Source organism: Ostrinia nubilalis, chromosome 27 (assembly GCF_963855985.1).
Source record: "Ostrinia nubilalis chromosome 27, ilOstNubi1.1, whole genome shotgun sequence".
Classification (NCBI taxonomy): Eukaryota; Metazoa; Arthropoda; class Insecta; order Lepidoptera; family Crambidae; genus Ostrinia; species Ostrinia nubilalis.
The window spans coordinates 7,456,628-7,483,727 of record NC_087114.1 but is presented as its reverse complement, the minus strand read 5'-3'; the positions used below and the strand labels follow the sequence as shown (position 1 = coordinate 7,483,727).

The window sequence follows — 27,100 nt, the reverse complement described above, 5'->3', positions numbered from 1 at the left end:
CCTTATCGCTCGCGCGTAATTATATTGCTGTCGCGACTGTGCGACGGGCGCCCGCAGTGAGTGTGCGAGTGCGACAGCAACATAATGAGGGCTATCGTTTTTATACTTAACAGTTGGCACCCCTGGTGATTGACAGGACCTTACTCTACAGTGGCGCCATCTTGATGAGTGCAAATGCGATAGTCCTCCCATCACTTTAGCGCTCACCAGTTGGTGCCACTGTCTTCGCTACTAGCAAGTGACAGGACCTTACTCTACAGTGGCGCTAAAACGATAGCCCTCATTATGTTGCTGTCGCGACTGTGCGACGGGCGCCCGCAGTGAGTGTGCGAGCGCGACAGCAACATAATTACGCGCGAGCGATAAGGATGGGTAGCTTGGGGTCATTGGACGGGATTCTACGTGCTCACGGACCGGGCTTTAGCCTGTAGTCACGTTACCTGCGGGTGTAGCAGCCAGGCGCCGGGCGGCACGCGGGACAGGTCGGTGACGCACCACACGACGCCATAGTAATGTAATGAGCGCCATCTATCGGGCGATGCTTGCCACTAAAGCCTGGTCCGTGAGCACGTAGAATCCCGTCCAATGACCCCAAGGTACCCATTCCTATCGCTCGCGCGTAATTATGTTGCTGTCGCGACTGTGCGACGGGCGCCCGCAGTGAGTATGCGAGCGCGACAGCAACATAATTACGCGCGAGCGATAAGGATGGGTAGCTTGGGGTCATTGGACGGGATTCTACGTGCTCACGGACCGGGCTTTAGTCTGTAGTCACGTTACCTGCGGGTGTAGCAGCCAGGCGCCGGGCGGCACGCGGGACAGGTCGGTGAAGCAGCACACGCCGCCATAGTAATGTAATGAGCGCCATCTATCGCCCACTCACTGCGGGCGCCCGTCGCACAGTCACGACAGCAACATAATTACGCGCGAGCGATAGGGATGGGTAGCTTGGGGTCATTGGACGGGATTCTACGTGCTCACGGACCGGGCTTTAGTCTGTAGTCACGTTACCTGCGGGTGTAGCAGCCAGGCGCCGGGCGGCACGCGGGACAGGTCGGTGACGCAGCACACGACGCCATAGTAATGTAATGAGCGCCATCTATCGGGCGATGCTTGCAACTAAAGCCTGGTCCGTGAGATGACCCCAAGCTACCCATCCTTATCGCTCGCGCGTAATTATGTTGCTGTCGCGACTGTGCGACGGGCGCCCGCAGTGAGTGTGCGAGCGCGACAGCAACATAATTATGCGCGAGCGATAAGGATGGGTAGCTTGGGGTCATTGGACGGGATTCTACGTGCTCACGGACCGGGCTTTAGTCTGTAGTCACGTTACCTGCGGGTGTAGCAGCCAGGCGCCGGGCGGCACGCGGGACAGGTCGGTGACGCACCAGACGACGCCGGGCACGCAGCGCGGTGCCAACTGGCACGCTGGTGGCACGAAACATGGCTCTGGACTCGCTCCGCCTGGGGAGAAATAGAATATTTTATCATCATCAGGTCATTTAGTTTCCACTGCAGCAGCAAAACCTTTTCTAATTGGGTAGGTGACATTAATCGACAAAGACAAATTATTAATATTAAATCAGCGACTAGATCCAGCATGTGCACCACATTCATTTTTGTCGATTATTTTGCGTTTAAAACGGCTTCTACGTGTTGGATCTGTTGCGTTCTGCTGCGTTCAAATAACAATAATTATAATAAGAAATTAATTCAGACAGAAAATACATCCATTTATGTTAGTTTAAAAAAATCAATTTAGCTCTGGAAAGCATATAAAGTCTACGGGAGACGCGTTTTGATAGCTCAAATTCAAATCCTTGATTAGTATATAAACGCTTTTCGGGATACTTATACACGTCCTAAATATCATAAGGTCATTTAGGCTGTCCACCTAAACGGAGCGTATCAGAGAAATATGCGAGCTGTATCAGTTCATAGACGCGGAACACGGTAAAGCGACGCGATGCGACTCGACACGAAACGATGCGAAAATATGAAGTAGTCATTGTACAAAAATATTTGAAAATATGTACTTACTGGTAGGCGACGGCGTAACCGAGTCGGTGCTGCGAAGGCTGAGCGTCTTGTAGCCCGAGCTGGACGGTGACAGCCGCCAACTGCTGGACGCGAGGTCACCTGCAAACAAACGGTAGACTTAGCGGGTGTAAAATGATGACCGAGTAGAATAGAATACCTTTATTCAGCACTACTTTTTTCCAAAATAAAATTTAGCCTATGTTACTCGTGGATAATGTAGCTTTCGAATGGTGAAAGAATTTTTAAAAACGGTCCAGTAGTTTTTGAGCCTATTCATTACAACCAAACAAACAAACAAAGTTATCCTCTTTATAATATTAGTGTAGATTAACCTTTGGCGTGCTATTGAGCCGCGCAAAACTGCACCCCCAACTGCTACGGTTTTCAAATGATGTTTCAAAATGACCAAAATAGTCTTGTCTTCGATCTGAGACAAAGCAGTTGACAGAGGTTGCACAGATATGAGACAAAGCATAGGAGAGGTTAACATTTGTGTGCATACATGTACAGAGGTTAAATTACTGAGCCATGCTGAAAAGGCGCCCGCTCAGCGAAAATCGTGACATGACACAAGTCGTCAAGTCACGAAGCTGGTTTTCAGCGGGTCGTTTCAGTAGCACGTATTTTCGTTATCTTGACGCCTTTTTTCACTTGGAACACGTCTGGTTTTGGAGTCCTGTCTCCTGTACGGAGACACCTGGCCTGGTGGTGATGAGACTCGCCTTGCCAGTTCAGCAGCAGAAGATTTAGACAGCAGCTGTGCTGTGGCTCCTGTCAGAAGAGATCTAGACAGAAGACGATGGTGGTGATGAGATTCGCCTTGCCAGCTCAGCAGAAGATTTAGACAGCAACTGAGCTGTGGCTCCTATCGAATGTATCTATAGAGATGATGATGGAACAACTTTCGCTCCTGTCAGGAGGGGACGATGGTGGTGATGAGATAAACTAGCTCAGCAGACATGCAGCTGCCGATGTTGTAACTCTTAGCGTGTTAAGGTCTCTATCAAGAGACTATGATAGATGATGAGGGATGAGAATGGTGATGAGACCCCTAACTTACCAGCCCAACAGTAGCCACTAGCCACCAAAACCCTAGCTTCTTTCGTGTCTAGGACTCTGTCTTTAGACGTTGATGATGATGATGATGGTGATGAGACCAACCGTAGTACTTAAGCAAGAGCGTAGCCGCCAAAGCCATAGTTAACCCTATCGGAAGAGACTTGGAGACGATGGTGGTTATCCTATCCTATCTAGAGACAATGACAGCTGATGATGATGACATTACCTTGCCTGCTGAGCAGCCGGAGCGGCTTGGGCGCGGGCGCGGGCTGCGCGTAGCCGCCGAAGCTGTGGCTTTTGGCCACGCCGCGCCGGGAGCACCCGACCCCGCGCGCCGGGAGCGCCGAACTCTCTAGGGATTGCACCTGACAAACAATATTGATGTGAGCATAGACTAGAGCAGTGTTTTTCAACCTGTGGGTCGCGAGAGGTCGTAAAAACTACCTCAGTAAAAAAAAATAGTAAAGTTTTAAAGATATATTATCAGAAATCTAATTATGAAAATGCGTAAATGTTGTATGGATTGAAGTATTCGGTCCCTACACCATCTTTGGAACATTATAAAATGCATGAAAAAAAAGTGAGTGGTCGGGGGGTCGCGAAATATTTTTTCATGCTAGGGGGTCGTGTCATGAAAAAGGTTGAAAACCACTGGACTAGAGCATAGGTTCCCAAACTTATTTAAGACGCGCCCCCTTTCGACCATACAAAAATATCCTACTTAATAACTACATTACAAAGGTGTGAGTCCTTGTAGACTCAGAAAAGTACTTCATCATGTAAAATAGTACAGCGCCATCTAGTGACGTTGTTTTGAACTAAGTATTATAAATGTATCAGAATAAAGGATAAAACGTTAACAATTAGCAAAATACAAAGCGTTCCAAAAAGAGGTTATTTCCCCCCTTATCCCCATTGACTCGCTCCATGAGGGATTTGTTAATTAACACGTTGGACGCCACGCGGCTCACCGGTGAGCCTCGAACAATACAATTTCCATTGTGTCTAGCGTCTCGGCGTTCAATGACTTAATTAACGATTGAGATGATAACTGGGTAATAAAATCAAAATTCTATTAAGTCCCTCAGACAGATAATTAAAAATAATTGGATTTATATAAATCCAATTATTTTTAATTATATATTACTAGCTGTGCCCGCGACTTCGTACGCGTGAAAACCCGTTTTCGCAACATTTTTCATTATTGCTCTGCTCTTGATCTTAGCGTGATGTTGCCTAGCCTATAGCCTTCCTTGATAAATCGGCTATCTAACACTGAAAGAATTTCTCAAATCGGACCAGTAGTTCCGGAGATTAGCGCGTTCAAGTAAACAATCAAACAAACTCTTCAGCTTTATAATATTAGTAAAGTATAGATTTTTTCTTTTATCCCCAACTTATCATTACTCGTTACAATACTACGACAGTGATTTTCAGCATGTATTTGACCAGTCTCCAATCTGTTCTATTACAGTGAATGTTAAGCATGTTACCAGTGTAAAACTTAACATAAATATTGAAATAACAAGATGGCTTACTTTGAGTAGTTTGTTCCTGTTAATTTCCGGAGTGAGCACTTTCACCGGGGCACCCAGCCAGGGCCACTGGGACTCGTCTTGAGAGCAGTTGTCCTGGAATAATATAGAATACAGTGATATAAAGTGTGGAATTGAAGAATCAATTGGGGGAAACTAAAATGTAACATAGTGAATTAGGCTAGATTACAAAATTTAAATTTTTGTCCGTCAGACAGATAAGTAGAAAATATTAGTCGTATTTTTTATTTTCATTCATCCTCCTAATATTATAAACGCGAAAGTTTCTGTGGATGTCTGGATGTTTGTTACTCTTTCACGCAAAAACTACTGAACGGATTTTTATGAAATTTTACAGTATTATTGTTTATAACCCAGAATAACATATAGGCTATAATTTATGATGATCTGTGACAAACTAAATTTCACGCGGCTGAAGCCGCGGGCAAAAGCTAGTAATTACATAATAACAGTGCTATATCGAGTTGGAATTTTTACCTAGAAGTGACGTCACGCGACATTTCAACACAATATAATACTGTAATTATTCGATTATGAAAAAAATTTTAAAACATGTGTCCATTTTTTTTATTATATGTCTGACGGACTAAATAGAATTACCAGTCATCATCCCAATTTACACAAACGAAATTGTTTGCATTTGATTGCATTTTGAATTCTACATTGCATTCTAAGTATTCTAACGGTGAAAGAATAGGTTGATATTCAGTCCAGTAGTTTTTGCATCGTGCATTAGCAGGCCTGTTCATCTCCGCGAGTTTACATCAAAAACAAAACACGCACGATGGCCCACCTACAGGATACTATTCGACAAGGCCTCACATACGAGCGAACATTGACTCACGCACGCGTATTCTTGTGTATGATGGAAGAAAATAAAGAAAATGGTGTACTAAATACTGTGCAGTATTTAACTGCCTAAATAATAATAAAAAAACAGAATGTACTGTTATTAGGTTGCCTCAAGACACTGAGAGGTAAATAAGTAGTTAATATTATTCATGATAATTCATGCTAAATCATGTATTTCCTCCACCATTTTCCGCAGTTTGGCACCTCACGTCACATCATTTTACCGAAGTCAGCCCTATAGCTTCGGCGCAGTGCCGATCACTGACGTTTGTCAACAAAATGGTGCTTGACTCTTGAGACAGGCTAAATTACACCATATTGTTAATGACATTGAGCGTACATTTTTTTAAATACCTTCGCGAAGTAAAACTTCTGTACGTAGTACTTATTATTATTCTGTGGCATTAGTGACAAACATACAAAATAACTGTCATACCAAATTACAAAATAATATCAGAGCTGTGTGTGTGTGTTTTCTGAATAAATAAATAAGTAAGATGTCTTTTAATTTGGTTTTTGGCGGTCAAGCTGTAGATTCTGGCTACACAGGAGTTGCACCGGTGGGAATAGTCCCGTACATACCGTGCTGAATATCCGTCTCTTCATCCGCTCATAGTCCCGTTCCCGCTGCTCCAGCGATTTGCTCCGGGAATTGGCCAATGACCCGTTGCCCGGTTCGTCCAGGGAATGCGTGTCGCGCTTCAGTATTGACCTGGATAACAAATGATTATGTATGCTGTAGGTCACTAATGCTTAAATTGGTTTATATTGCCCTCAACGGGTTATCCTCAATCGTCACTTGTCACCAACACAGCAATAAAAAAAGATTTCGAATTATTGAAGAATAAAAAATAACAATAATAATAAAAAAAAATTCACAATGGGCGCAGGTATTGAGACAATATTTGACAGATATTAGGTACACACAACAGCACATAAGGAAAGATACAATAGTTTATAATTCTGTGATACATTATTTTGTAAGTATAGGAGCAAGTAGGTCAGATTTTGGTAATTTGTTATTACACAAATTAATAATACTCCCGTTAGCCCCTCGTACTAAGCTAAATATGCTTGTGTTACGAGTGAGCTCACTACAATAGTCGAGCGGCGGCGGGGACCGAACCCGCGTTCCCCGGATCACGAGGCGGCCAGTCCGACCCCTTCACCGTTCGGCTATCGTGGCTTCCTTCCTAGATTCGTATCAATAGTGTGCTAATCGGAGCGTTGGCTTAGCATATACCCGTATTGTGAAGACTGGTGCCTGAAGTAGGTTCTGAAAGAGCCTGTAATGGCAGGCCTGTTCATCTCCGCGAGTTTACATCGAAAACAAAACACGCACGATGGCCCACCTACAGGATACTATTCGACAAGGCCTCACATACGAGCGAACATTGACTCACGCACGCGTATTCTTGTGTATGATGGAAGAAAATAAAGAAAATGGTGTACTAAATACTGTGCAGTATTTAACTGCCTAAATAATAATAAAACACAGAATGTACTTTTTTAAGTTGCCTCAAGACACTGAGAGGTAAATAAGTAGTTAATATTATTCATGATAATTCATGCTAAATTATGTATTTCCTCCGCCATTTTCCGCAGTTTGGCACCTCACGTCACATCATTTTACCGAAGTCAGCCCTATAGCTTCGGCGCAGTGCCGATCACTGACATTTGTCAACAAAATGGTGCTTGACTCTCGAGACAGGCTAAATTACACCATATTGTTAATGACATTGAGCATACATTTTTTTAAGTACCTTCGCGAAGTAAAACTTCTGTACGTAGTACTTATTATTATTCTGTGGTAATGGTGTCAAATAGTCCATTTTTCATTTTAAAATGTCTTACTTGGCGTTGGTGGTATCGGTGACGGTCTGGTGTCGTCGCGGGCTGGGCGGGAAGGCGACGGTGCACCACTGCCGGAAACTGGTGCACGGGATCCGTCCGCCGCACGTGCCTGGAAATACAATACGGTATTAAGAACAATCCTAGAATATAATTATAAGAGCTAGTAATAAGTATAATGATGCTTACAGTGATATCGACATATTTCATTTGAAGTTGGCGCAGTTTCGTCGCCTATTGAAGGGTTTATAGATTTCAAACTTCATTATTATAAATTTTTTTTTAATCCACTTTTAAGAATGTAAGGTTTTGTTGTGCATTTTTTTATATTTTGTGATTTTAAATTGCTCGCACTCTGCATAACTTTCGATTAACTTGTAAAGTTTATCTGTGGAAACTGATTAGGCTACTGTACTGTTTTTATTTTTTAAGTTCACATGTATAAACTCATGCTGTTTGTTTCCTTAATAAAGAAAAATAAAAAATAAAAATATAAGGCTAAAGCTATTTCATGAAAGGGATTATACTAGAGGTCTTATGCAACAACGAAATTAACGTTTCAGCTCATAATGACAACTTCTCAAAATGACACTTCACGAAATGATAACTTCGCTAAAAGACAACGTCTCATAATGTCTATTTCTCACAATGACAAATTCGCATTTGGTCATCTTCGCTTTATAACAACTCTAGATAAATTCTGCTTTTAACCATCTTAATACTAATTAAAATGTAAACTTTAGAAAGATATGTTTTTACACGCAAACATAATTTTGCGTTTATTTTTATGTACCAAAAGGCAACAAAAACTATTATTTAGAGCAGTGGTTCCCAAAGTTGTCTGGGCTACGACTCATCTAATACAAGTTTCCAAAGTCTGGACCCATGATGCGCCAGCTGGAAGAGCGCGGCGCAGCGGTGCACCAGCATGCGGCCGTATGACGTCACCGGGACAAGGGAGGGAGGGATAGTAGGGGAGAGAGGGATAGTAGGAGAGAGAGGGATAGTAGAGGAGAGAGGGATAGTAGGAGAGTGGGATAGTAGGAGAGGGGGATAGAAGGAGAGAGGGGGATAGTAGGATAGTAGGAGAGAGAGGTGGGATAGTAGAAGAGAAATATAGGGATAGTAGGAGAGAGAGAGAATAAGGGAGAGAGGGATAGTAGGAAAGAGGGATAGTAGGGGAGAGAGAGGGATAGTAGGAGAGAGGGGGATAGTAGGAGAGAGGGGGATAGTAGGAAAGAGGGGAGGGATTGTAGAAGAGAAATATAGGGATAGTAGGAGAGAGAGAGACACGCACCGCTCTTGGACACGACCACTTGGTTCTTGTTCATGGGGTCCGGATGGTGCGCCAGCTGGAAGAGCGCGGCGCAGCGGTGCACCAGCATGCGGCCGTATGACGTCACCGGGACAAGGGGAGAGAGGGATAGTAGGAGAGAGAGAGAGACACGCACCGCTCTTGGACACGACCACTTGGTTCTTGTTCATGGGGTCCGGATGGTGCGCCAGCTGGAAGAGCGCGGCGCAGCGGTGCACCAGCATGCGGCCGTATGACGACATCACCGGGAAGCGGACTATGCAGCGCCTGTGGGAGAAAAAGAGAGAATAAGAGAGAGAAAGGGAAAAAGGGCTACTATAAAGTCGATGATTATTTAAAAGATAAAAATGTTTGGGATACGTTACTGCCTAGCTCGCATAAATATTTATAACTTTGTACATTTTAAAGCCTGTAAACCTTTGAAAAAGAGGCTGACAATAGTGACTGAGTTTCTTGCGCTGCTTCTTCTCAGCACTGGCCCATTTATTGTCCTGAAGCAGTGGTAGGGTTAATACTGGGACGTGTAAAAGTGCTTATTTCAAGCCTATTTACAGAAATAAATGAGTTTTAATGAGTTTTTTAATGAGTTTTGATATTATTTTGTTTTTTTTTTAGATTACAAAAGTTACATCAACAATATTAACTAGTTACACCAACAATGATAAAATATTAACAACTAGCTACCCGGCGAACTTCGTATCGCCTATGTTCATCAGAAATAATGGTATTCAATACAAACAAACAAAGAATCAAATGTTTCCTTTTTATAATAACATCAGTACAACTTTTATGAACGTGTGCCAAAGAGCTTATATTAGTATCAAGTGAGGTAGGGTATCTTACGGTCACCCTCTCGTATAAGACTAGGCGCAGACCACCGATTTTTAGTCGGCCGATAGTTGGGCCCGATTCAAATTTGTATGAAGAATCAATCGGTGTTATTTGTGCACTTCTTTAAATGCCCATACTGATTAACAGCCCGACTAATTTATCGGCCGATAAAAAACGGTGGTCTGGCCTAGACTTATATTAGCTTTGACATGTCATTTTCAACCGTATGATATGAAAAGTGGCGTTCTGTTAAAATTATTTGACTTACATTGAATCGTTAACCAGTGCGTGCAGTTCTTTCTCGATCCGCAGCAGAGTGACTCGGTCCCTCCCGTTCTTGTTGAGGGTCTCTTATTAACTAAAGTCCGGTCGCCGAGTAGATAGAATTTCGTCCAATGACCCCAAGCTACCCATCCTTATCGCTCGCGCGTAATTATATTGCTGTCGCGACTGTGCGACGGGCGCCCGCAGTGAGTGTGCGAGCGTGACAGCAATATAATTACGCGCGAGCGATAAGGATGGGTAGCTTGGGATGGGTAACTAAACTGATGGTAAATGATGATGATGATGACAGTCTCATCAACTCACATGGAATCGTTGACAAGCGCGTGCAGTTCCTTCTCAATCCCCAGCAGAGTGACTCGGTCCCTCCCGTTCTTGTTGAGGGTCTCTTATTAACTAAAGTCCGGTCGCCGAGTAGATACACTCACTGCAGCCGCCCGTCGCACAGTCGCGACAGCAACATAATTACGCGCGAGCGATAAGGATGGGTAGCTTGGGGCCATTTGACGAAATTCTCTCTGCTCGGCGACCGGCTAATGACTAAACTAAACTGATGGTAAATGATGATGATGATGATGACAGTCTCATCAACTCACATGGAATCGTTGACGAGCGCGTGCAGTTCCTTCTCAATCCGCAGCAGAGTGACTCGGTCCCTCCCGTTCTTGTTGAAGGTCTCTTATTAACTAAAGTCCGGTCGCCGAACAGATAGCATTTCGTCCAATGACCCCAAGCTACCCATCCTTATCGCTCGCGCGTAATTATGTTGCTGTCGCGACTGTGCGACGGGCGCCCGCAGTGAGTGTGCGAGCGTGACAGCAATATAATTACGCGCGAGCGATAAGGATAGGTAGCTTGGGGCATTGGACGAAGTCCTATTTGCTCGCGGCGACCGAACTAATGACTAAACTAAACTTATGGTAAATGATGATGATGATGAACTGTCTCATCAACTCACATGGAATCATTGACGAGCGAGGGACTCGATCCCTCCCGTTCTTGATCCCTCCCGTTTGTTGAGGGTCTCTTAAGAACTAAACTAAACTGATGGTAAATGATGATGATGATGAACTGTCTCATCAACTCACATGGAATCATTGACGAGCGCGTGCAGTTCCTTCTCAATCCGCAGCAGAGTGACTCGGTCCCTCCCGTTCTTGTTGAGGGTCTCTTAAGAACTAAAGTCCGGTCGCCGAACAGATAGCATTTCGTCCAATGACCCCAAGCTCCCATCCTTATCGCTCGCGCGTAATTATGTTGCTGTCGCGACTGTGCGACGGGCGCCCGCAGTGAGTGTGCGAGCGTGACAGCAATATAATTACGCGCGAGCGATAAGGATGGGTAGCTTGGGGTCATTTGACGAAATTCTCTCTGCTCGGCGACCGGCTAATGACTAAACTAAACTGATGGTAAATGATGATGATGATGATGACTGTCTCATCAACTCACATGGAATCGTTGACGAGCGCGTGTAGCTCCTACTCGATCCGCAGCAGAGTGACTCGGTCCCTCCCGTTCTTGTTGAGGGTCTCTTATTAACTAAAGTCCGGTCGCCGAACAGATAGCATTTCGTCCAAAGACCCCAAGCTAGCCAAGCTTGCGGCCGCCCGTTGCACAGTCGCGACAGCTATAATTACGCGCGAGCGATAAGGATGGGTAGCTTGGGGTCACTGGACGAAATTTTATCTGCTCGGCAACCGGACTTTAAAAGACTGATGAAGATTTACAAAAACTGATGGTAAATGATGATGAGACATCTCACATGGAATCGTTGACGAGCGCGTGCAGTTCTTTCTCGATTCGCAGCAGAGTGACTCGGTCCCTCCCGTTCTTGTTGAGGGTCTCTTTGAGGAAGTAGATGAGTTCTGGCCCGGAGGGCTCCGCTTTATCGTCTGTCGATAAATTATATCGTTGGCTTTATTATCTAAAAGACCTGCCTAGAGAGACATAGTAATATTCTTGATAGTTTTAACTTCGACATGATTTTTCAGAACGAAACAATAGGCTAGTTTCCTAAAAAAAATTTTTTAGTACGTTAATTTTAATATAAAAAAAATATTGGACACGTATATTTTGAATTGTCAATCAAACGAATAATTACAAAGTTATAATGCGTTGAAGTTCCGCGCGACGTCACAAAGTGCTGCACTTTTACGCACTCATTGACGTCACGGGCCTTTACTTTAGAACTTTGGCACGCTTTATCTCTTTACATTTTCATTAGTTTTAAAAAGTGAAAAATACGTGTTGAGTAGTTTTTCATAAGCTGACTGACGGACTAATTAAAACTCTTGCTTTTTTACCCAGGAAACATCCCTATCCCTATTGTAAAAAAAAAAGTTGGAATGAAAACTATTAGGAAATTTAGTGTGGGAGCAGGGACCAGATACCAAATATCGATATATTTCAGAAATATTGATAACGGAATCGATAACTGAGATACACAATATTTTTGAGAGCTTTGCTTTGCTCGCTTAGATGGATTCAAGCAATTTTTCAAGTGGTAAATCTTTGTTTTTATATAATTGTTAGTACATAGGGGAGAGTTCGGTATATTGTACCGCCGGGTAAATTGTACCACCCTGATATTTCGTAAAGTATTTATTGAATGTCTGTAATTGCAACACTCAGCGATACACAACTAAATTCAATTAATATCGGCCATGTGGTTTTTGCCGTGACAACGAACACGTGTGTTTTATTTTGAAAAGTATTTTTTCATTGTTTTCAAGTAACTTTTGACAATGCATGTTTAGTTTGTAATTTTGTTAAATTTAATCACAGGGTGTTTCTAATATGTTATTTAGAAGCGTAAATTAGTGTGGATTACAATTATTTGAAACATTTTTCGGTATTTATAAGCTACATTTTTTAGCGATTTTTTAAAAGCACTATCACCTAGTCGGCTAAATTGTACCACCTCAAGTTGTATGAAACTTTACCAAAGGATTTTAAAATTTTTTTTAGTTTTATTTATTTATTTATTTATTTATTTATTTATTAGGTATATACTACAGTTGACAATCGAGTTTTGTTAGTAGATACTTAAGTACACATGGTTAGTAGTTAAGAGCTAGATTGACAACCTAATTGTATACACACAGCATGATGAATAGCGACACAGAGTATAACAATATTAAATTATAAAACAATAAAGTAATTTAAAGTTAAAGTTTCCGTTCTAATGGTTACCTTTGCGAGGCACCGAACTGAGTAAGTCTATCACTTGCCTACGAAATCTGTTGTGGTTTACGTCAAAGACGTCTAAATCCTCTTCACGGCATGTCAGGTCGTCGTACAGACGACACATGCGCACCATTGGGTTGTAAAAGGAGGTGTTGTTTGTTAGCACTTGGAGTCGAAACGCTCGAGGATGTCTGGGATTGGGTCTGGCGTTAAAGTTTATATGTGATAGGAGATAAGGAGAGTCCAGATGGGAATGGACTATTTTGTGCAGATAGTATAGGTCCTGCTGTTGGCGACGGGCACCCAGCGTATCCACCCGGAACTCAACCCTTCGATTATCGTAAGATGACAGTCTACGCCCATAGCCAAACTTAAAGGTTGCAATTTTAAGAGCCTTTTTTTGAACCCCTTCAATAGTATTAGAGTGAACCTGATAACAAGGCGACCACACAATAGAGCCATATTCCAGTATTGTTCTTATCAGTGTGTTAAAGAGGTAAATGAAGTGTGTAAATGAAACTGGATGGTTTACTGAATCCGAACGTCGATCTAGTGATGAAGCCAAGCATACGATATGCCCTGCCAACAATATGATCGTAATGGTTTCGAAAAGTCATCTTTTCGTCGAACATGACGCCCAGGTCTTTTGCTAAGGTATTATACTGCAGAACTTGGTCATCTATTTTATACTGATACGCTACTTTCCTCTTTTTGTTAGTAAATGTGATGACAAAGCATTTGCTGATATTCAAAAACATGTAATTTTTCCTACACCATTCGGCTATTGCGTTTATATCTCTTTGCAACGCGTGGCAGTCAGATTCAGTTTTTATAATGTTGTAAACTTTAAGATCGTCGGCATAAAGCAAACATGGGCAGGACAAGTTTTGGGTAAGGTCGTTAATAAAGATGTTAAAGAATAAGGGTCCCAGGTGGGAGCCCTGAGGCACTCCAGATTTGATAGAAATAGACGAAGACTGGTGACCCTTGACTGTTACAAGTTGGCTACGGTTGAGAAGGTAAGATTGTATCCAGCGCAGTAGACATCCATTAATACCAAAAGACTCAATCTTCCGACAGAGAATAGTGTGGTTCACCTTATCAAAGGCTTTTTTAAAATCTGTGTAAATCGAGTCAACTTGACCGCGCTTGGCAAATGCAGAACAGATAAAATTTTTGTATTCAAGAAGGTTGGTCACTGTTGACTTGCGTTTCACAAAGCCATGTTGTTCGGAGGGAAGAGTAAGTAGGATGCTGCGAGGCCGCTCCGAGCTAGGGTTCACTTTGGCTACTCTTCGGACCGAACAGACATCCGTTTCAGAAAAAACCAACTTGACAGCCTCATACAATTTCTTGACCAGGAAGTGTAGGTTTTCGTTTCGTTTCTGTGGAACACAGTGGATTTCGACGTTACGATTTCTTGAGGCTTTGTCTAGTGTGTCTATACGGTGCTCAATGTCGAGGATGTTGAAGTTAAATTTTTGCTTCTCTTGTTCAAGTGCCCTTATTTTGTCATTGGCAGCTGTAAGGGCAGCTTTCAGATCCTTCTGTTCATCCGCAAGAAAATCGGTAGTCTTTGTAAAGTCATCCCTTACCGACTGTATCGCCATCTTGATCTCTTTTCCCAACTGCGCAGTTATTTCGTTCGTAATTGACACTTTTAAACTACTCAACCTCGAGTCCAGTAAAGCACTAAACTTGTCGTATGTGATAGTTTCAGGGTCAGGATTGAGAATTACTGACTTTCGTAGCGGTTCACATACAGACGAGGACTCGCTCAGAGTGTCATCCTCCACAGACATCATTGACAGGTTAGCTTGGCTTGATGAGGCCGTCTGACTCGGTTCCATTGTAGATCGAGGGCGTCCCATGGCACCGATAACGGAGCTGTTCTTGCGGGGCTTATCAATGTTTCTTGCAGAAGGCGGCGACGGTTGCGAACGCACTGGAGTGTTATCGTCTTTACGACGATTGCGGTTTATATTTGCGCAGAGCGGGCAACACCAGCGACGCTGTTTAGTTGAGTAATATTCCTTGTAGTCATTTGGCGATATGTTGACACACCCATAGTGATAAAGCTCCTTGCAAAACGAGCACTTTGGGACGCAGCTCTCGCGTATGATATTTTTACAAGCAGAACAGCTGTTCATTGTAGTAGTTTAATATTATCGTAGCACAGTAACAGTAAAGTCTAAAAATAGATACTGTCTTCGTAGCATCGACGCGCAATAATTCGTAGCGCGATAACGGCTATACTCGCTCGTAGTACTACGTCCAATCCTCGTAGCCCGTAGCAGCGTGTGACGTTGATGGTGGAATGTGGCGTCTCGCTCAGAACTCGCTTTGTTCTTGTCTTGCACCGCATCTATCGTCCATGACGGTAAGTTGTAAAAAACACAGTAACAGAATGTTTGCTTGGTTGAATTAAATCCACAAATAAACTTATTTGCACTGATTTTCAACGGGAACACATTTCACTAGGTTGTTTATCAGAGTTAGTGCAACGTTTTTATACACAGTTCGACACAAATCGGCAACTTTAAACCACTAAACGGATCATTTTACGCGCAGCGCATTACAAACACTGTTGGCGCTCTGACGGTCGGCTGACGAAAAAAAAAAAAAAGTAGTAAATCACATTTTGAAGTTATAATAGCGTAGTTATGTTTGACTAACAATAAATGAAAGCAAAAGACTGGCAAAGTAGATCAGATACAAGTGTGCGTTACGATAATTGGAATAACAAAACTTTTACTCAAAATCGTGATAACGTGTAAAACAATATCAATTGTCTATGTTATTAAGTACTGTTCCTTTTCGTTACCTAATTTGTTAAGAATGTATCGTACAATATTTTGCCATAGTTTTTTTATAGGCTTGAAATTTATTGAAATCCAATTTAGTAACCCTGTGGTACAAATTATCGAACCGGTTGGCTAAATTGGACCGAAGCTCTGAACTCGTATTTTGTTGATTTGTGCTAAATATACAACAATTGTGTTGATTAATGCCTACGAAATAGTAAGTTGAATAATTTCTCTTTAATTATATACCATGAACATTAGCAAAAACAAAAGAAAACTATGTGTAAAATGGGACTGAAAAAAACTGGTCCAAATTAGCGGACTCTCCCTTAAAACAAATATAAATATAAACGTACCTGAATCTGTTCTACTTAATGATATATACTTTGGTTTTTCTTTGCGTTCGGGACATCTGAAATAAATAAAAAAACATATTTATGGTCTCCAGCACATAATACAATATTGTTGTCGGAAAATAAGCCTTATTGCAACTATAGTCTGGTCCGTGAGCACGTAGAATTTTGTCAAATGACCCCTAGCTACCCATCCTTATCGCTCGCGCGTAATTATGTTGCTATCGCGCTCGCACACTCACTGCGGGCGCGCGTCGCACAGTCGCGACAGCAATATAATTACGCGCGAGCGATGAGGATGGGTAGCTAGGGGTCATTGGACAAAATTCTACGTGCTCACGGACCGGGCTTTACATAAAAGCAACTGTTTTGATCGATATGCTATAGTTTAAAACATACCTGCAGTAATAAATTTGTTCTTCAATCTCCACACTTTCTGATTTTCTTAAACCGTCCTGGCCACCTGAAAATGTAATGCATTTGTATGAATGAAGTAATTTATGGTACTACTGACTCAATGAAAGACACGACTATTAAAAACTCATAAAAATCATTCATTTATGCAAGTAGGGTTTTAAAAAGCACTTTATTAACCCTACCACTGCTTGAGGACAATAAATAGGCCAATGCTGAGAAGAAGCAGCGCAAGAAACTCAGTCACTATTGTCAGTGTTGGACCAATGACAGTTTAACTGTTCCCCGGGACAAACTTGTCCTTCACTGGTTGGGTTGTTGGCGGTCAAGCTGTAGATCCTGGCTACACAGGAGTTGCAGCGGTGGGAACGAGAAGTGGGAATAGTCTGGATACTACAATCCGGTCGAGTTTCGCACCTTGCTGGAATGCGATTCTCCCTTACACTCCCCGCGTTTGCCCCGTCCGTACCAAAACGTCGATGTGACGTCACGGCTGCCAGGTACGCAGCTAACTCGGCCGGGTTGTAGCTATCTAGAAGCTAAAGTCCTGTCGCCGAGCAGATAGAATTTCGTCTTGCTGTCGCGACTGTGCGACCGGGCATCCGCAGTGAGTATGCGAGCGCGACAGCAATACACACGCGAGCGACAAGGATGGGTAGCTTGGAGTCATTGGACGAAATTCTATTTGCTCGACTACCGGACTTTAGTGTATAATACAATACTCACCGTGATCGTTGTCGCAGCAATCATGGGGGGGCCTTTTTTATGTGACAGGAGGCAATCTAGCAGATGGATCACCTTAGTCCCTCATTACTTAGCAGTGGACGTCATTTGGCTGAAAGGAACGAACGAATACAATGCCCACCGTGATCGTTGTCGCAGCAGTCGGGACAGTCGTCCGCGCACGCGATCCCGGAATCCTGCTTGATACACGCCGGTCTCCGCCGCCGGCCTCTGTGGACATAATATTAAATAAATATAATTTATTCAACAAAAATCTATATATATAAAAGAAAGTCGTGTTAGTTACTCCACTTATAACTCAAGAACGGGTGAACCGATTTAGCTGAAAATTGTCAGGGAGGTAGTTTAGAGCCAGGAGAAGGACATAGGATACTTTTTATCCCGTTCGAAATAAAAAAAAGTCTGTTTATTTATTGCCATTAAGGCGGAACAAAGTTCGCCGGGTCAGCTAGTAAATAATATTGTTAATAGTAATTGTTTATCACTATTTCAATGGCTCGTAAGTAGTATGGAATTGGGCATTCTAGATCACTGTCGCTCGTCGCTAACGCTGCTCGCTCCAGATGATCTAGAATTGCCCAATTCCATACTACTCATTAGCAACGCAACGCATAGCGCGCTCGACCTCGCACCGCGCAGCGCACCTGCTTTCGGAAACGAGAACCACAAAAAAATTTACAATCGTTGTTAATACATTACCCACATGAAATACAACTTACTGATAACACTTCAGCATGCTGATCTGTTACCATGCCATTATTCGAAGCTGGCTTCGCATACTCGAGTAAATAATATAGTTATCTAATTATTTAATGTGTAATGGATAAATTTATATTGAAATAACACGGCCCCCGCCACTGTCGTCGACTTGTTGCGTCACACGCATCGAAACGCGCGCCGGAAATAACGCTGCTGACACTGCGACAAAAGTAACTATTGTTTGTGCCTTATGCACTCGTTTCTGATGTTTTAATTAAATTGATATTTTAACATATAAATTACAATAATATAATAAGAAATTATAATAAATCTTTGGACAATTTCACAAAGTGCCAGCTAACCTCAAAGTAAGCAACTTAATGCTTGTGTTATGGTGCTAGCTTAACGTATTATACTACTTATATACTTTTTTAAATACATACATATTATACATAGTAACATCCAGACCCGTCACATAAATTAAAATTCATCATTTCAATTTCCGCCCGGCCGGGAATCGAACCCGGGACCTCTCGGCATGGTAGTCCGTTCTGAACCACTACAGTTACACCAAACAGCCGACAAAGTTGAACTAACGGTACTCTGAACGTAAGGCGTTCTTCTTTATTACTAAATGTATGCAAAATACGTAAGTATTTGATAATTATGAACGTAAATAAGAAATAATGTAGGTAAATTATTGAAATAAGCGCCTCAATCAATGTAAAAGTTTTATACGTTGTTTACTTTGGTAGACCAGGAATCTTGTCTTAAGAAAGCCGCTCCGAAATATGACATGCTGTCATTATATTTATTTCCTTTTATATAAAGACTGCTAGGATTTATACTTCAGGTTTGCTATAACTGTTGACGTTTCTGTAAGACTTTATTCCTTTAAAAAATAAATAAGTAGGTACCTACGTGAAAATTTAAACTTATAATTACTGACAAAATATATTCTCAAGGGTCTTATGATATAAGAACCTCAAATCTTTCAAAGCAGGTGTATGTATAAAAACACAAAATGTTCGTCTATTTAAAGAATTTCATTAAAACACACTGCAGAAGATGTTTTTTTTTTTTTTTTTTTTTTTTTTTTTTATATGATATAAGATTCTATTATAGTTGAGCCAGCGCAACTTATTTTTAAACCTGGACCTGAAAAAATGTGTTTTAGGCGTTTTCACGTTTCATTATAACAACTTGAAATTTAATCACTTACGTAATTGCATGAGCAATGTCACATTAAATTGTTTAGCTTTTACTTTCGGGTAAGGCGTATGTAGTTTACTCTATACTCGTGTGACTCGTGTATACCGTGATGTCAGACTATAGAGTTGTCATGAGTGTCAGACATGCAGTCATCAATTAGACCTTAGCTTAACACACATCCACGCATCGTGTTAGCTTAAACACTAGCTGTTGCCCGCTGCTTCATCCGCGTGAATTTTTTTGTCAGAGATCGTTATAAATTATAGCCTATATGTTATTCTGGGTTATAAACTATAATACTGCAAAGTTTCATCAAAATCCGTTCAGTAGTTTTTGCGTGAAAGAGTAACAAACATCCATCCAGACATCCATACATCTAGACATCCAAATTTCGCATTTATAATATTAGTAAGAAGTAAGATGTTTTTTTATATCAAACTAATAGATTCCAACTTATATCAACCAAAGTGGGAACAGATGATTGTTTACAAGAAACTCAACACTAACTTAGCCGTCTAACATTTATACAAAATGAAGTAAAATAAGACATAATGTTTATTTGTTTTATTGTTATTCTGCAATTATTAAAAATATCTGTTTAATGATAGTTAAACTCTAAGATAATATACTTAATTCAAAATTGCTCTGATTATTTAATTAAAAAGGTGTTTTATACCATTTGCTATCACCATTCCGTAGTATTGCTAAAATAGTTAATGCTAATGATCGAAACCTTGATTTTACGACTTGTTTTAATAATTTGTAATATTTTAGATTTGATGTAAATAAGGCTAATTAAAATGGCTTAAAAATAAAAGTATTTACATTTTACATACTTATTTTCATAATACATTCTACTGTGATAAAAATAATTCGTTTCAGATAAATGTCGTTTTTATATAATTAGGTATAAAGTAATAACTATTGATTTAAATAAACTTGGAAAAATACCATATTAATAAATTGAGGTCAAGCAAACATGCGGAGTGCTATGCACCACGTGGTTGTAAGTCTGCTTGCTTGCATTTTTCACCGCACGCATCGGGCTGGTGCGCTTCTCAACTAGGGATGGGACAAAAATATTATGGGCGATACTGTCTGATACTTGATAACTTCGATACGTGATAAATATAATTATATAACTAGGTACTCCGTTTTTATATTTCATAATTTCAGATGATTTTAATGTTCTCTATTTTAGATTTCTGTGGGCATGCCATCGATTACCTATATCAACCAGTAGAATAAGAGGTGTTATTTTTGTAAAAATATGTTGCGCATCTAAATATTACAAATATTTATTTTTACGTTAAATTAAAAAGGCTATTCTCATAATGTAACAAATGTAGTTACGACGTGGTAACTGATATTTTATACTAGGTAACTGCTCCGTACTTTTTACAACACTATAACTGTTTTTGCGAACTCCACAATAATCGCGTTATAAATTGGGGTGTTTCGGTGATTGTCACCACAGTACCGCAACAAGTAATTATCTAGTAATTGCTGCTCAAGTAGCTATTGCGCAGTGCTCCAGAATCTCTGCCCTCCAGAATCTCTGCTCTTCAGAATCCCTGCTCCATCACCAAGGTAAAAATCATGTAAGTTTTTTTATTTATTTACTTTGTTTCTTTTTCTTTGCAATTCTTGGAGTCACCCCAACTTTATCATCTAGCAGATAACCATCCATCCGTCCACCTTCAGCTGGTCCGCTGATGAGACTTCGATTACTACATAGAATTTTACTTTATCTTTACAGGTCCGACTCCGAGATCGAATCCGTGTTCGGAGACAGCGCTGCTGCCTCCAGTTCTCGCAAATATACGCCGAAGAGGAAGACGCCAGTCAAATCAAGGTACAGTGCATTCAGGTTCATTCAACAAACATAATTTTATTCCTAGTGCATCATCATTGATCTTTAACGCTCTCATCACACGTAAGTAAACACTTTGGGATGAGAAAAGTTTAAGATCATAGATGCGCAGGCATCCCGTCAGTTTACTGAATCATTATATTTGTCCCTACAGATCCGACTCCGAGTGTGAGGCTGAGCCGCAAGTACCGAAAAAGAAACGTGTCTCTAAACCCCGGTAAGTGGATGTTCCAACTATGTGCGTATGAGTATGTGTATGTTGATTGAAAATCTCGGTAAGTGGTTCGTTTCACGAATGCGTGTGAGTGTGTGTGAATGTATGAGCGTGTTGAGTGAACTCTGAAATCTAATTAGTGGATGGTTCAGTGCTATGTAAGCAAACAATGTATGTGTATGTATGTTAAGTATGTGTGTAGTTATATGTTTATTAAAAATCTCGGTAAGTGGTTGGTATCATAAATGCGTGTGTGTGTGTGTCTGTGTGTCTGTGTGAGCGTGTTAAGTGAACTCTAAAATCTAGGTAAGTGGATAGTTCAGTGGTATGTAAGCGAAGATTTATGTGTGTATATATGTTGATTGAATGCTTTTGTCTTTAGATACTGTGTTACAAATGAAGATGAATGATTTCCAAGTACAGGCTTTTAAACAACGCTATTTATTATAGCACCTGTACTTGAAAGAGTGTTTCTGCGAGTCAAGTATTAATAATATTAATTTTTAATTTCAGAGCTTCGTCAAAGAGATCTAAAGATCTCTTCGGATTGTTATCCGACGAGGACGAGACGCTAGCGGTCGAGAACTCCCAACGTCGGGGTTCCGCGGCTCACCAGCAGCTGGACAGCAGCCTGACGACCAAGGTCGCCAACGGCTCCGTGCGGCGCACCGCTCCGCTCGACGGCACCTACTACGTAGAGGTGCGCGCCTACACCACCAGCGACGCGCTCAAGGTGTTGCCCGCGGAGCGCTACAAGAAGGCGCTGCTCACCGCGAAGGTCCAGCTGAACACCGGCACATCGGAGTGGCAAGATCTTCAGAAATTTATGAAGAGTCTGAAGAAATTATTTGAAGATCGAGAGCCTGTATTTTATAGTAATAAAGTAAATATTAAATAATAAAAATTTATTTTAGTTAATAGTAAATAGTAAATAATAAAAATTATTTTAGTTAATAAATTGTATTCTTTGAATTTCCTAATTCCTTCTAGTTTTGTAAGTATAGTCGACCACATACCAAGTTACACATAGAAAATACAATAACAACACAACAGGTAACTGGTATTCAGGGTACAATACAAGGTATAGGTAGGTACGTTTGATTTTTGGTACAAAGGTAGGTACCTAACTAAGGTTTGTTGTTTAGAGAGGTAACAGGTAAGTCTGTTAAAGAACACGGCAAAGTGCGCGTGAAGTCGTTACACTTGGTATGTGGTAGATCTATACATACTGACTTTTTAGAAGTATTAGGATTTCAAAGTAATTTTCCTAGTTTTTAGTATTAGTTATTTTAATAAGTAACTAACCTTAAAGAAATTTATTTCAGCATAAAGTAAAGTATATAAAAACCATGCCTTTTTGTACGGCTTGTTCAGCACGTGTAGACAATACGCATTGGGTAGGGCATTTGCGGAGTAACGCGCATAAGAACAAATGCGCAGCTCCGGTAGAGGACGGCGTAGTTAAGATCTCCTCTGCCTTCAGAGGCCGTATCGCTTCGTATAGGATACTAGCGAACGCGGGAAACGAGTCGACTTTACCTGAGATATTCTTAAATAGTATACGTTCTAAGTTGCTCGTTCTTATAGAAAAATCTTTAAAGCAATACATTAGTTTAAAAATTAATTTAGAGTATTTTGGTAATTTTATTTTGTTAAAAAGCGATACGCAAGATATAAAATCATTCGCGACTAAGAATATGATTATTCATCGCAACTTTAATTACGACCAAGTATTTAACTCCGTCGTCCGTACATTGTGTAAAAAAGTCGAAGAGTTTCAGGATCGTGACAGTGGCTGGGGATTTTTAAATAACATATATGTTGAAATCAATATTAACAAGTTTGATCCGTTAAGTGGAGCAGGTTCAACCTATGTGGATTTACCACTTCATTTAAAAAGGAAAAAAGCTTGTATCAACGTTAAAAACGCTGATAACTTTTGCTTTTTGTGGAGCATCATTGCAGCGCTTTATCCAGCTAAACGCAATACTGATCGTACAGGTTCGTACCCTCCTTTTGAAGACGTGTTAAACGTGCATGGGTTAAACTTTCCTGTCACTTTTACAGATATTAAAACATTTGAAAATAATAATAGATTTTTAAGCATCAATGTATATTCCGTAAAGAATAAGCGCATTGTGGGGCCAATTTATAGATCAGAATTTAAAAGGAAAACTAGGATTAATTTATTACTTCTTGAAAATGGAAACAAATCACACTATGTTTTGATAAAGAATTTGTCACGTCTTGTACGAGCTCAAATAACAAAACACCATAATAAGATATACTTCTGTGACGATTGTTTACTTTTCTTTGCATCTGAAGAAAAACTTGATGGTCACGTTTGTAGCGGCGTAACCACTGTGCTACCGGAACAAGGTAGTTATCTTAATTTTAAAAATTTTAATCGGAAACAAGATATTCCTTTCGTTGTGTATGCTGATTTTGAAACTCTTCTTAAACCGATAGCAACTTGTGAACCGAGTCCCTCTTGTAGTTTTACTTTAAATCAAAAACAACACATTCCAGCGGCGTTTGCTTATAACGTAGTGTGCTCGTTTGACGAAAATCTTAATAGTTTTGTTTCGTATCGCGGACTTGACTGTGTTCATAAATTTCTTAAAAGTCTTTACAAAGATATAGAAAAGATTTATGACATTTTGAGTGTCGATGTGCCAATGGTGTTCGATGAAAACGATGCTAAAATACATGCTGAAGCTGATGTGTGTCACATTTGTAATGGTTTAATACTGTTTGATAAAGTAAGGGACCACTGTCACTTGACAGGCCGCTACCGGGGTGCCGCTCACCAACACTGTAATTTACAGTACAGCCTGCCTAAATTAATTCCCGTCTTTTTTCATAACCTAGCGGGCTATGACTGTCATCTATTCATTAAAGAATTGGCTGAAAGTTCGGGTCCCATAAAAGTAATACCGAAGAACAAAGAGAATTACATTTCTTTTACAAAATTTTTAAAGATGTCTGATAGTAAATTTGCCCAAATAAGATTTGTAGACTCTTTTAAGTTTTTAGGGACAAGCTTAGAAAAATTGGGAAACGGTCTACACAAATCCGATTTTGTTCACTTAAAACGTTGTTTTACCGAAGATAGAGAATTTGAATTATTAACCCGTAAGGGTGTTTATCCTTACGATTATATGAAATCTTGGAAATCGTATTCTAAGAAACATCTGCCCTCTAAGGAAAGTTTTTATAATACTTTGACTGATGAGGGCATTAGCGATGAAGATTACATGCACGCGAAATTGGTCTGGAATACTTTTAATATTTCTAATTTGGGAGAATATACTGATCTTTATCTTAAAACCGATGTTTATTTGTTGACAGATATCTTTGAAAATTTTAGAGCGGTATGTAAAAGAAATTATCATCTAGATCCAGCTTTTTACTTAACAGCACCAAGTTTATCATTTGACGCGATGTTATTGAAAACGGGCGTAGAGTTGGAGCTACTGTCTGACTTAGAAATTATACGCCTCGTACAGAAAGGCGTGCGGGGTGGGATTTGTCTTTGTTCTACCAGGCTAGCTAGCGCGAACAACATTTACATGGATAATTACGATGAAACTAAACCAGATTCTTTTCTCTTATACATCGACTGTAATAATCTATACGGTTACAGCATGTGTCAGTCCTTGCCAGTAGCTAATTTTAAATTTCTTGAACAACACGAAATTGATAGATTACATATTACAAACGTTTCAGACGATGCAGAATATGGATTTATACTAGAAGTTGATTTGTTGTACCCCGAAGAGTTGCACTGTACTCATAACGACTATCCATTTTGCGCGGAGAAATTTATACCTCCAGGAGGTACAACTTCTAAATTAGTGCCGAATTTATACTCAAAATACAATTATGTAATTCATTACGTACATTTAAAAACGTGTTTAAATCATGGTTTGATTTTGAAAAAAATACATCGGGTAGTTACATTCAAGCAAAGTAAATTCTTAGCGGAATATATTAATCTTAACACCGAATTGAGAAAGAAAGCAGAAACACCATTTCAACAAGACTTATTTAAGCTCATGAATAATTCTGTCTTTGGAAAAACCTTAGAAGATACTGAGCGTAGAGTAAACGTAAAATTAGTGAATCAATGGCAGGACGATACCAATCGAACGAATCGATCTATCTCTGCGGCAAAGTTAATTTCACGACCAAATTTTCACAGCGCTACCATTTTTACTGAAAACTTAGTAGCCGTTCAAATGAAACCGGAAAGAATTATACTCGACAAGCCGATTTACGTAGGTTTTGCTGTTTTAGAGCTTTCAAAAAGCCATATGTATCAGTTTCATTACTCTGTCATAAAGCCTCACTACGGTCATAAAGTGCAATTATGTTACACGGACACTGATAGTTTTATCTATGAAATACAGACTAAAGATGTATACAGAGACATAAAACAAAGGACAATGGGCAAAATGGTACCCGGCTCCAATAGATATGTGTCTAGTATCGTTTGAAAGGTCTTACCAAGATGAACAACTTTTACTATGACCACCAAGCTCAGATCTGGTTGTATACGAAGATATACATACTTTTTTGCAGAATGGTACCCGGCTCCAATAGTTATGTTTGTAGTGTCATTTGAAAGGTCTTACCAAGACGAACAACATTTACTATGGCCACCAGCCTCAGATCTGGTTGCGTTCGAAGATAAAGATACTTTTTGTGTAACCTAAGTATCATACAGTATGAAGGGGGACGCGCTCGGGGCAGGGCACCGACGAGATGGTCGGACGCGGTGAGGAAGACGGTGGGCGGGAGTTTACATCGTGCGGTCCACACAGCTTATGACCGCAGTCTGTGGAGGAACACTATCTGTGGTCGCGATCCTCATCAGTGAGGGACCGAGGATGAAGAAGAAGAAGTATCATACGTGTCCATCGTATGGTACTTAGGTTATGCGAGGCAGGAAGGGTTTACTGCTCCAGCATCCTTCCTTAACTCTATAATTATTGATGGGGATAATTGTGAAATAAATATTTTTATTTACAGAAGTACAACCCCCTTATTAATAAAAAGTTACACCTAGGAAGAACCTTGGATTAAAATGACATTTCCATACCAAATGACAATTTAAGCCAGAGTTCAACTAGGGTGTAACTTTTATTAATAAAGGGGTTAAAGTTTTATTGCTTCTTAATGGTTTTATTATGGGTTGCTAAAGCGAATAAACCCACAAGACCCAATAAGTCCACCCACAAGATGGACCGACGACCTCATAAAGGTAGCGGGAAGGTGCTGGATGCAGGCCGCCACCAACCGGCCATTGTGGAAATCATTGGGGGAGGCCTATGTTCAACTGGACGTCCTATGGCTAAAATGATCATGATGATGATGATGAAAGCGAATAAAGGGCTAATAGCTCGGGTAGTTCATCGTAGGTATAATCCTTTCCTTTTCAATGCTTCTTTTAGTTATATTAATAGATTGTAGTTATAATACATACTAGGTATACATGGATGATTGTGTTATACTTTCATTATAATACTTAGTGGAATTACTGCTTTCAAAACGTGAATTAGAACTGGCCCCATAGCAGACATTTTCCTACATCTAAAGGCCTTTTAAAATATATATTGGTTATGGCTATTGGAGCGGGTACCACTTTCCATACATTTGTGCCCATCATCCTTTCTTGCGATATTTCGACACCAGTAATTACGCTTCGCAAAACCAGCACGATCTTCCGATTATGAACAAAAAAGTACCGGGTTTGTTCAAAGATGAACTTGGCGGACGTATTATGACTGAATTTGTAGGGCTAAGATCAAAA

The 27,100-nt window shown here is 40.5% G+C and overlaps 2 protein-coding genes and 1 long non-coding RNA gene across 3 annotated transcripts in view; all 3 read right to left on the bottom strand.

Annotated features, from left to right (window-relative positions):
- Window positions 1–848, bottom strand: part of LOC135084809 (uncharacterized) — a 37,775-nt gene extending 36,927 nt beyond the window's left edge. The window contains exons 1-2 of the mRNA XM_063979549.1: window positions 781–848; window positions 441–528 (exon numbers count right to left, since the gene is read on the bottom strand). Coding sequence (XP_063835619.1) covers window positions 441–528; window positions 781–848 — 156 coding nt within the window. The remainder of the gene's footprint in view (window positions 1–440; window positions 529–780) is intronic.
- A 494-nt stretch (window positions 849–1,342) lies between these two features.
- Window positions 1,343–3,401, bottom strand: LOC135084940 (uncharacterized). The gene is made up of 3 exons (XR_010259976.1): window positions 3,326–3,401; window positions 2,041–2,139; window positions 1,343–1,464 (listed from the first exon to the last, which is right to left on the bottom strand). It is a non-coding gene; the product is annotated as an uncharacterized LOC135084940 (long non-coding RNA).
- Window positions 3,402–6,683: 3,282 nt separating this feature from the next.
- On the bottom strand, window positions 6,684–18,023 carry LOC135084808 (uncharacterized). The gene is made up of 8 exons (XM_063979547.1): window positions 18,007–18,023; window positions 17,409–17,497; window positions 16,529–16,592; window positions 16,133–16,188; window positions 11,549–11,678; window positions 8,656–8,940; window positions 7,362–7,470; window positions 6,684–6,722 (listed from the first exon to the last, which is right to left on the bottom strand). Exons 1-8 carry the CDS (start codon window positions 18,021–18,023, stop codon window positions 6,684–6,686), a joined length of 789 nt encoding a protein of 262 aa, XP_063835617.1.
- Window positions 18,024–27,100: the final 9,077 nt, after the last annotated feature.

Excerpts from the sequence above, each read along its gene's own strand:
- LOC135084808 (XM_063979547.1), bottom strand. Across the intron at positions 11,679-16,132 it reads ATTAAGTAGAACAGATTCAG|ACGATAAAGCGGAGCCCTCC; the intron begins GTACGTTTATAT and ends ATTTATCGACAG. Across the intron at positions 8,941-11,548 it reads GCGCTCGTCAACGATTCCAT|GCGCTGCATAGTCCGCTTCC; the intron begins GTGAGATGTCTC and ends TTTCTCCCACAG.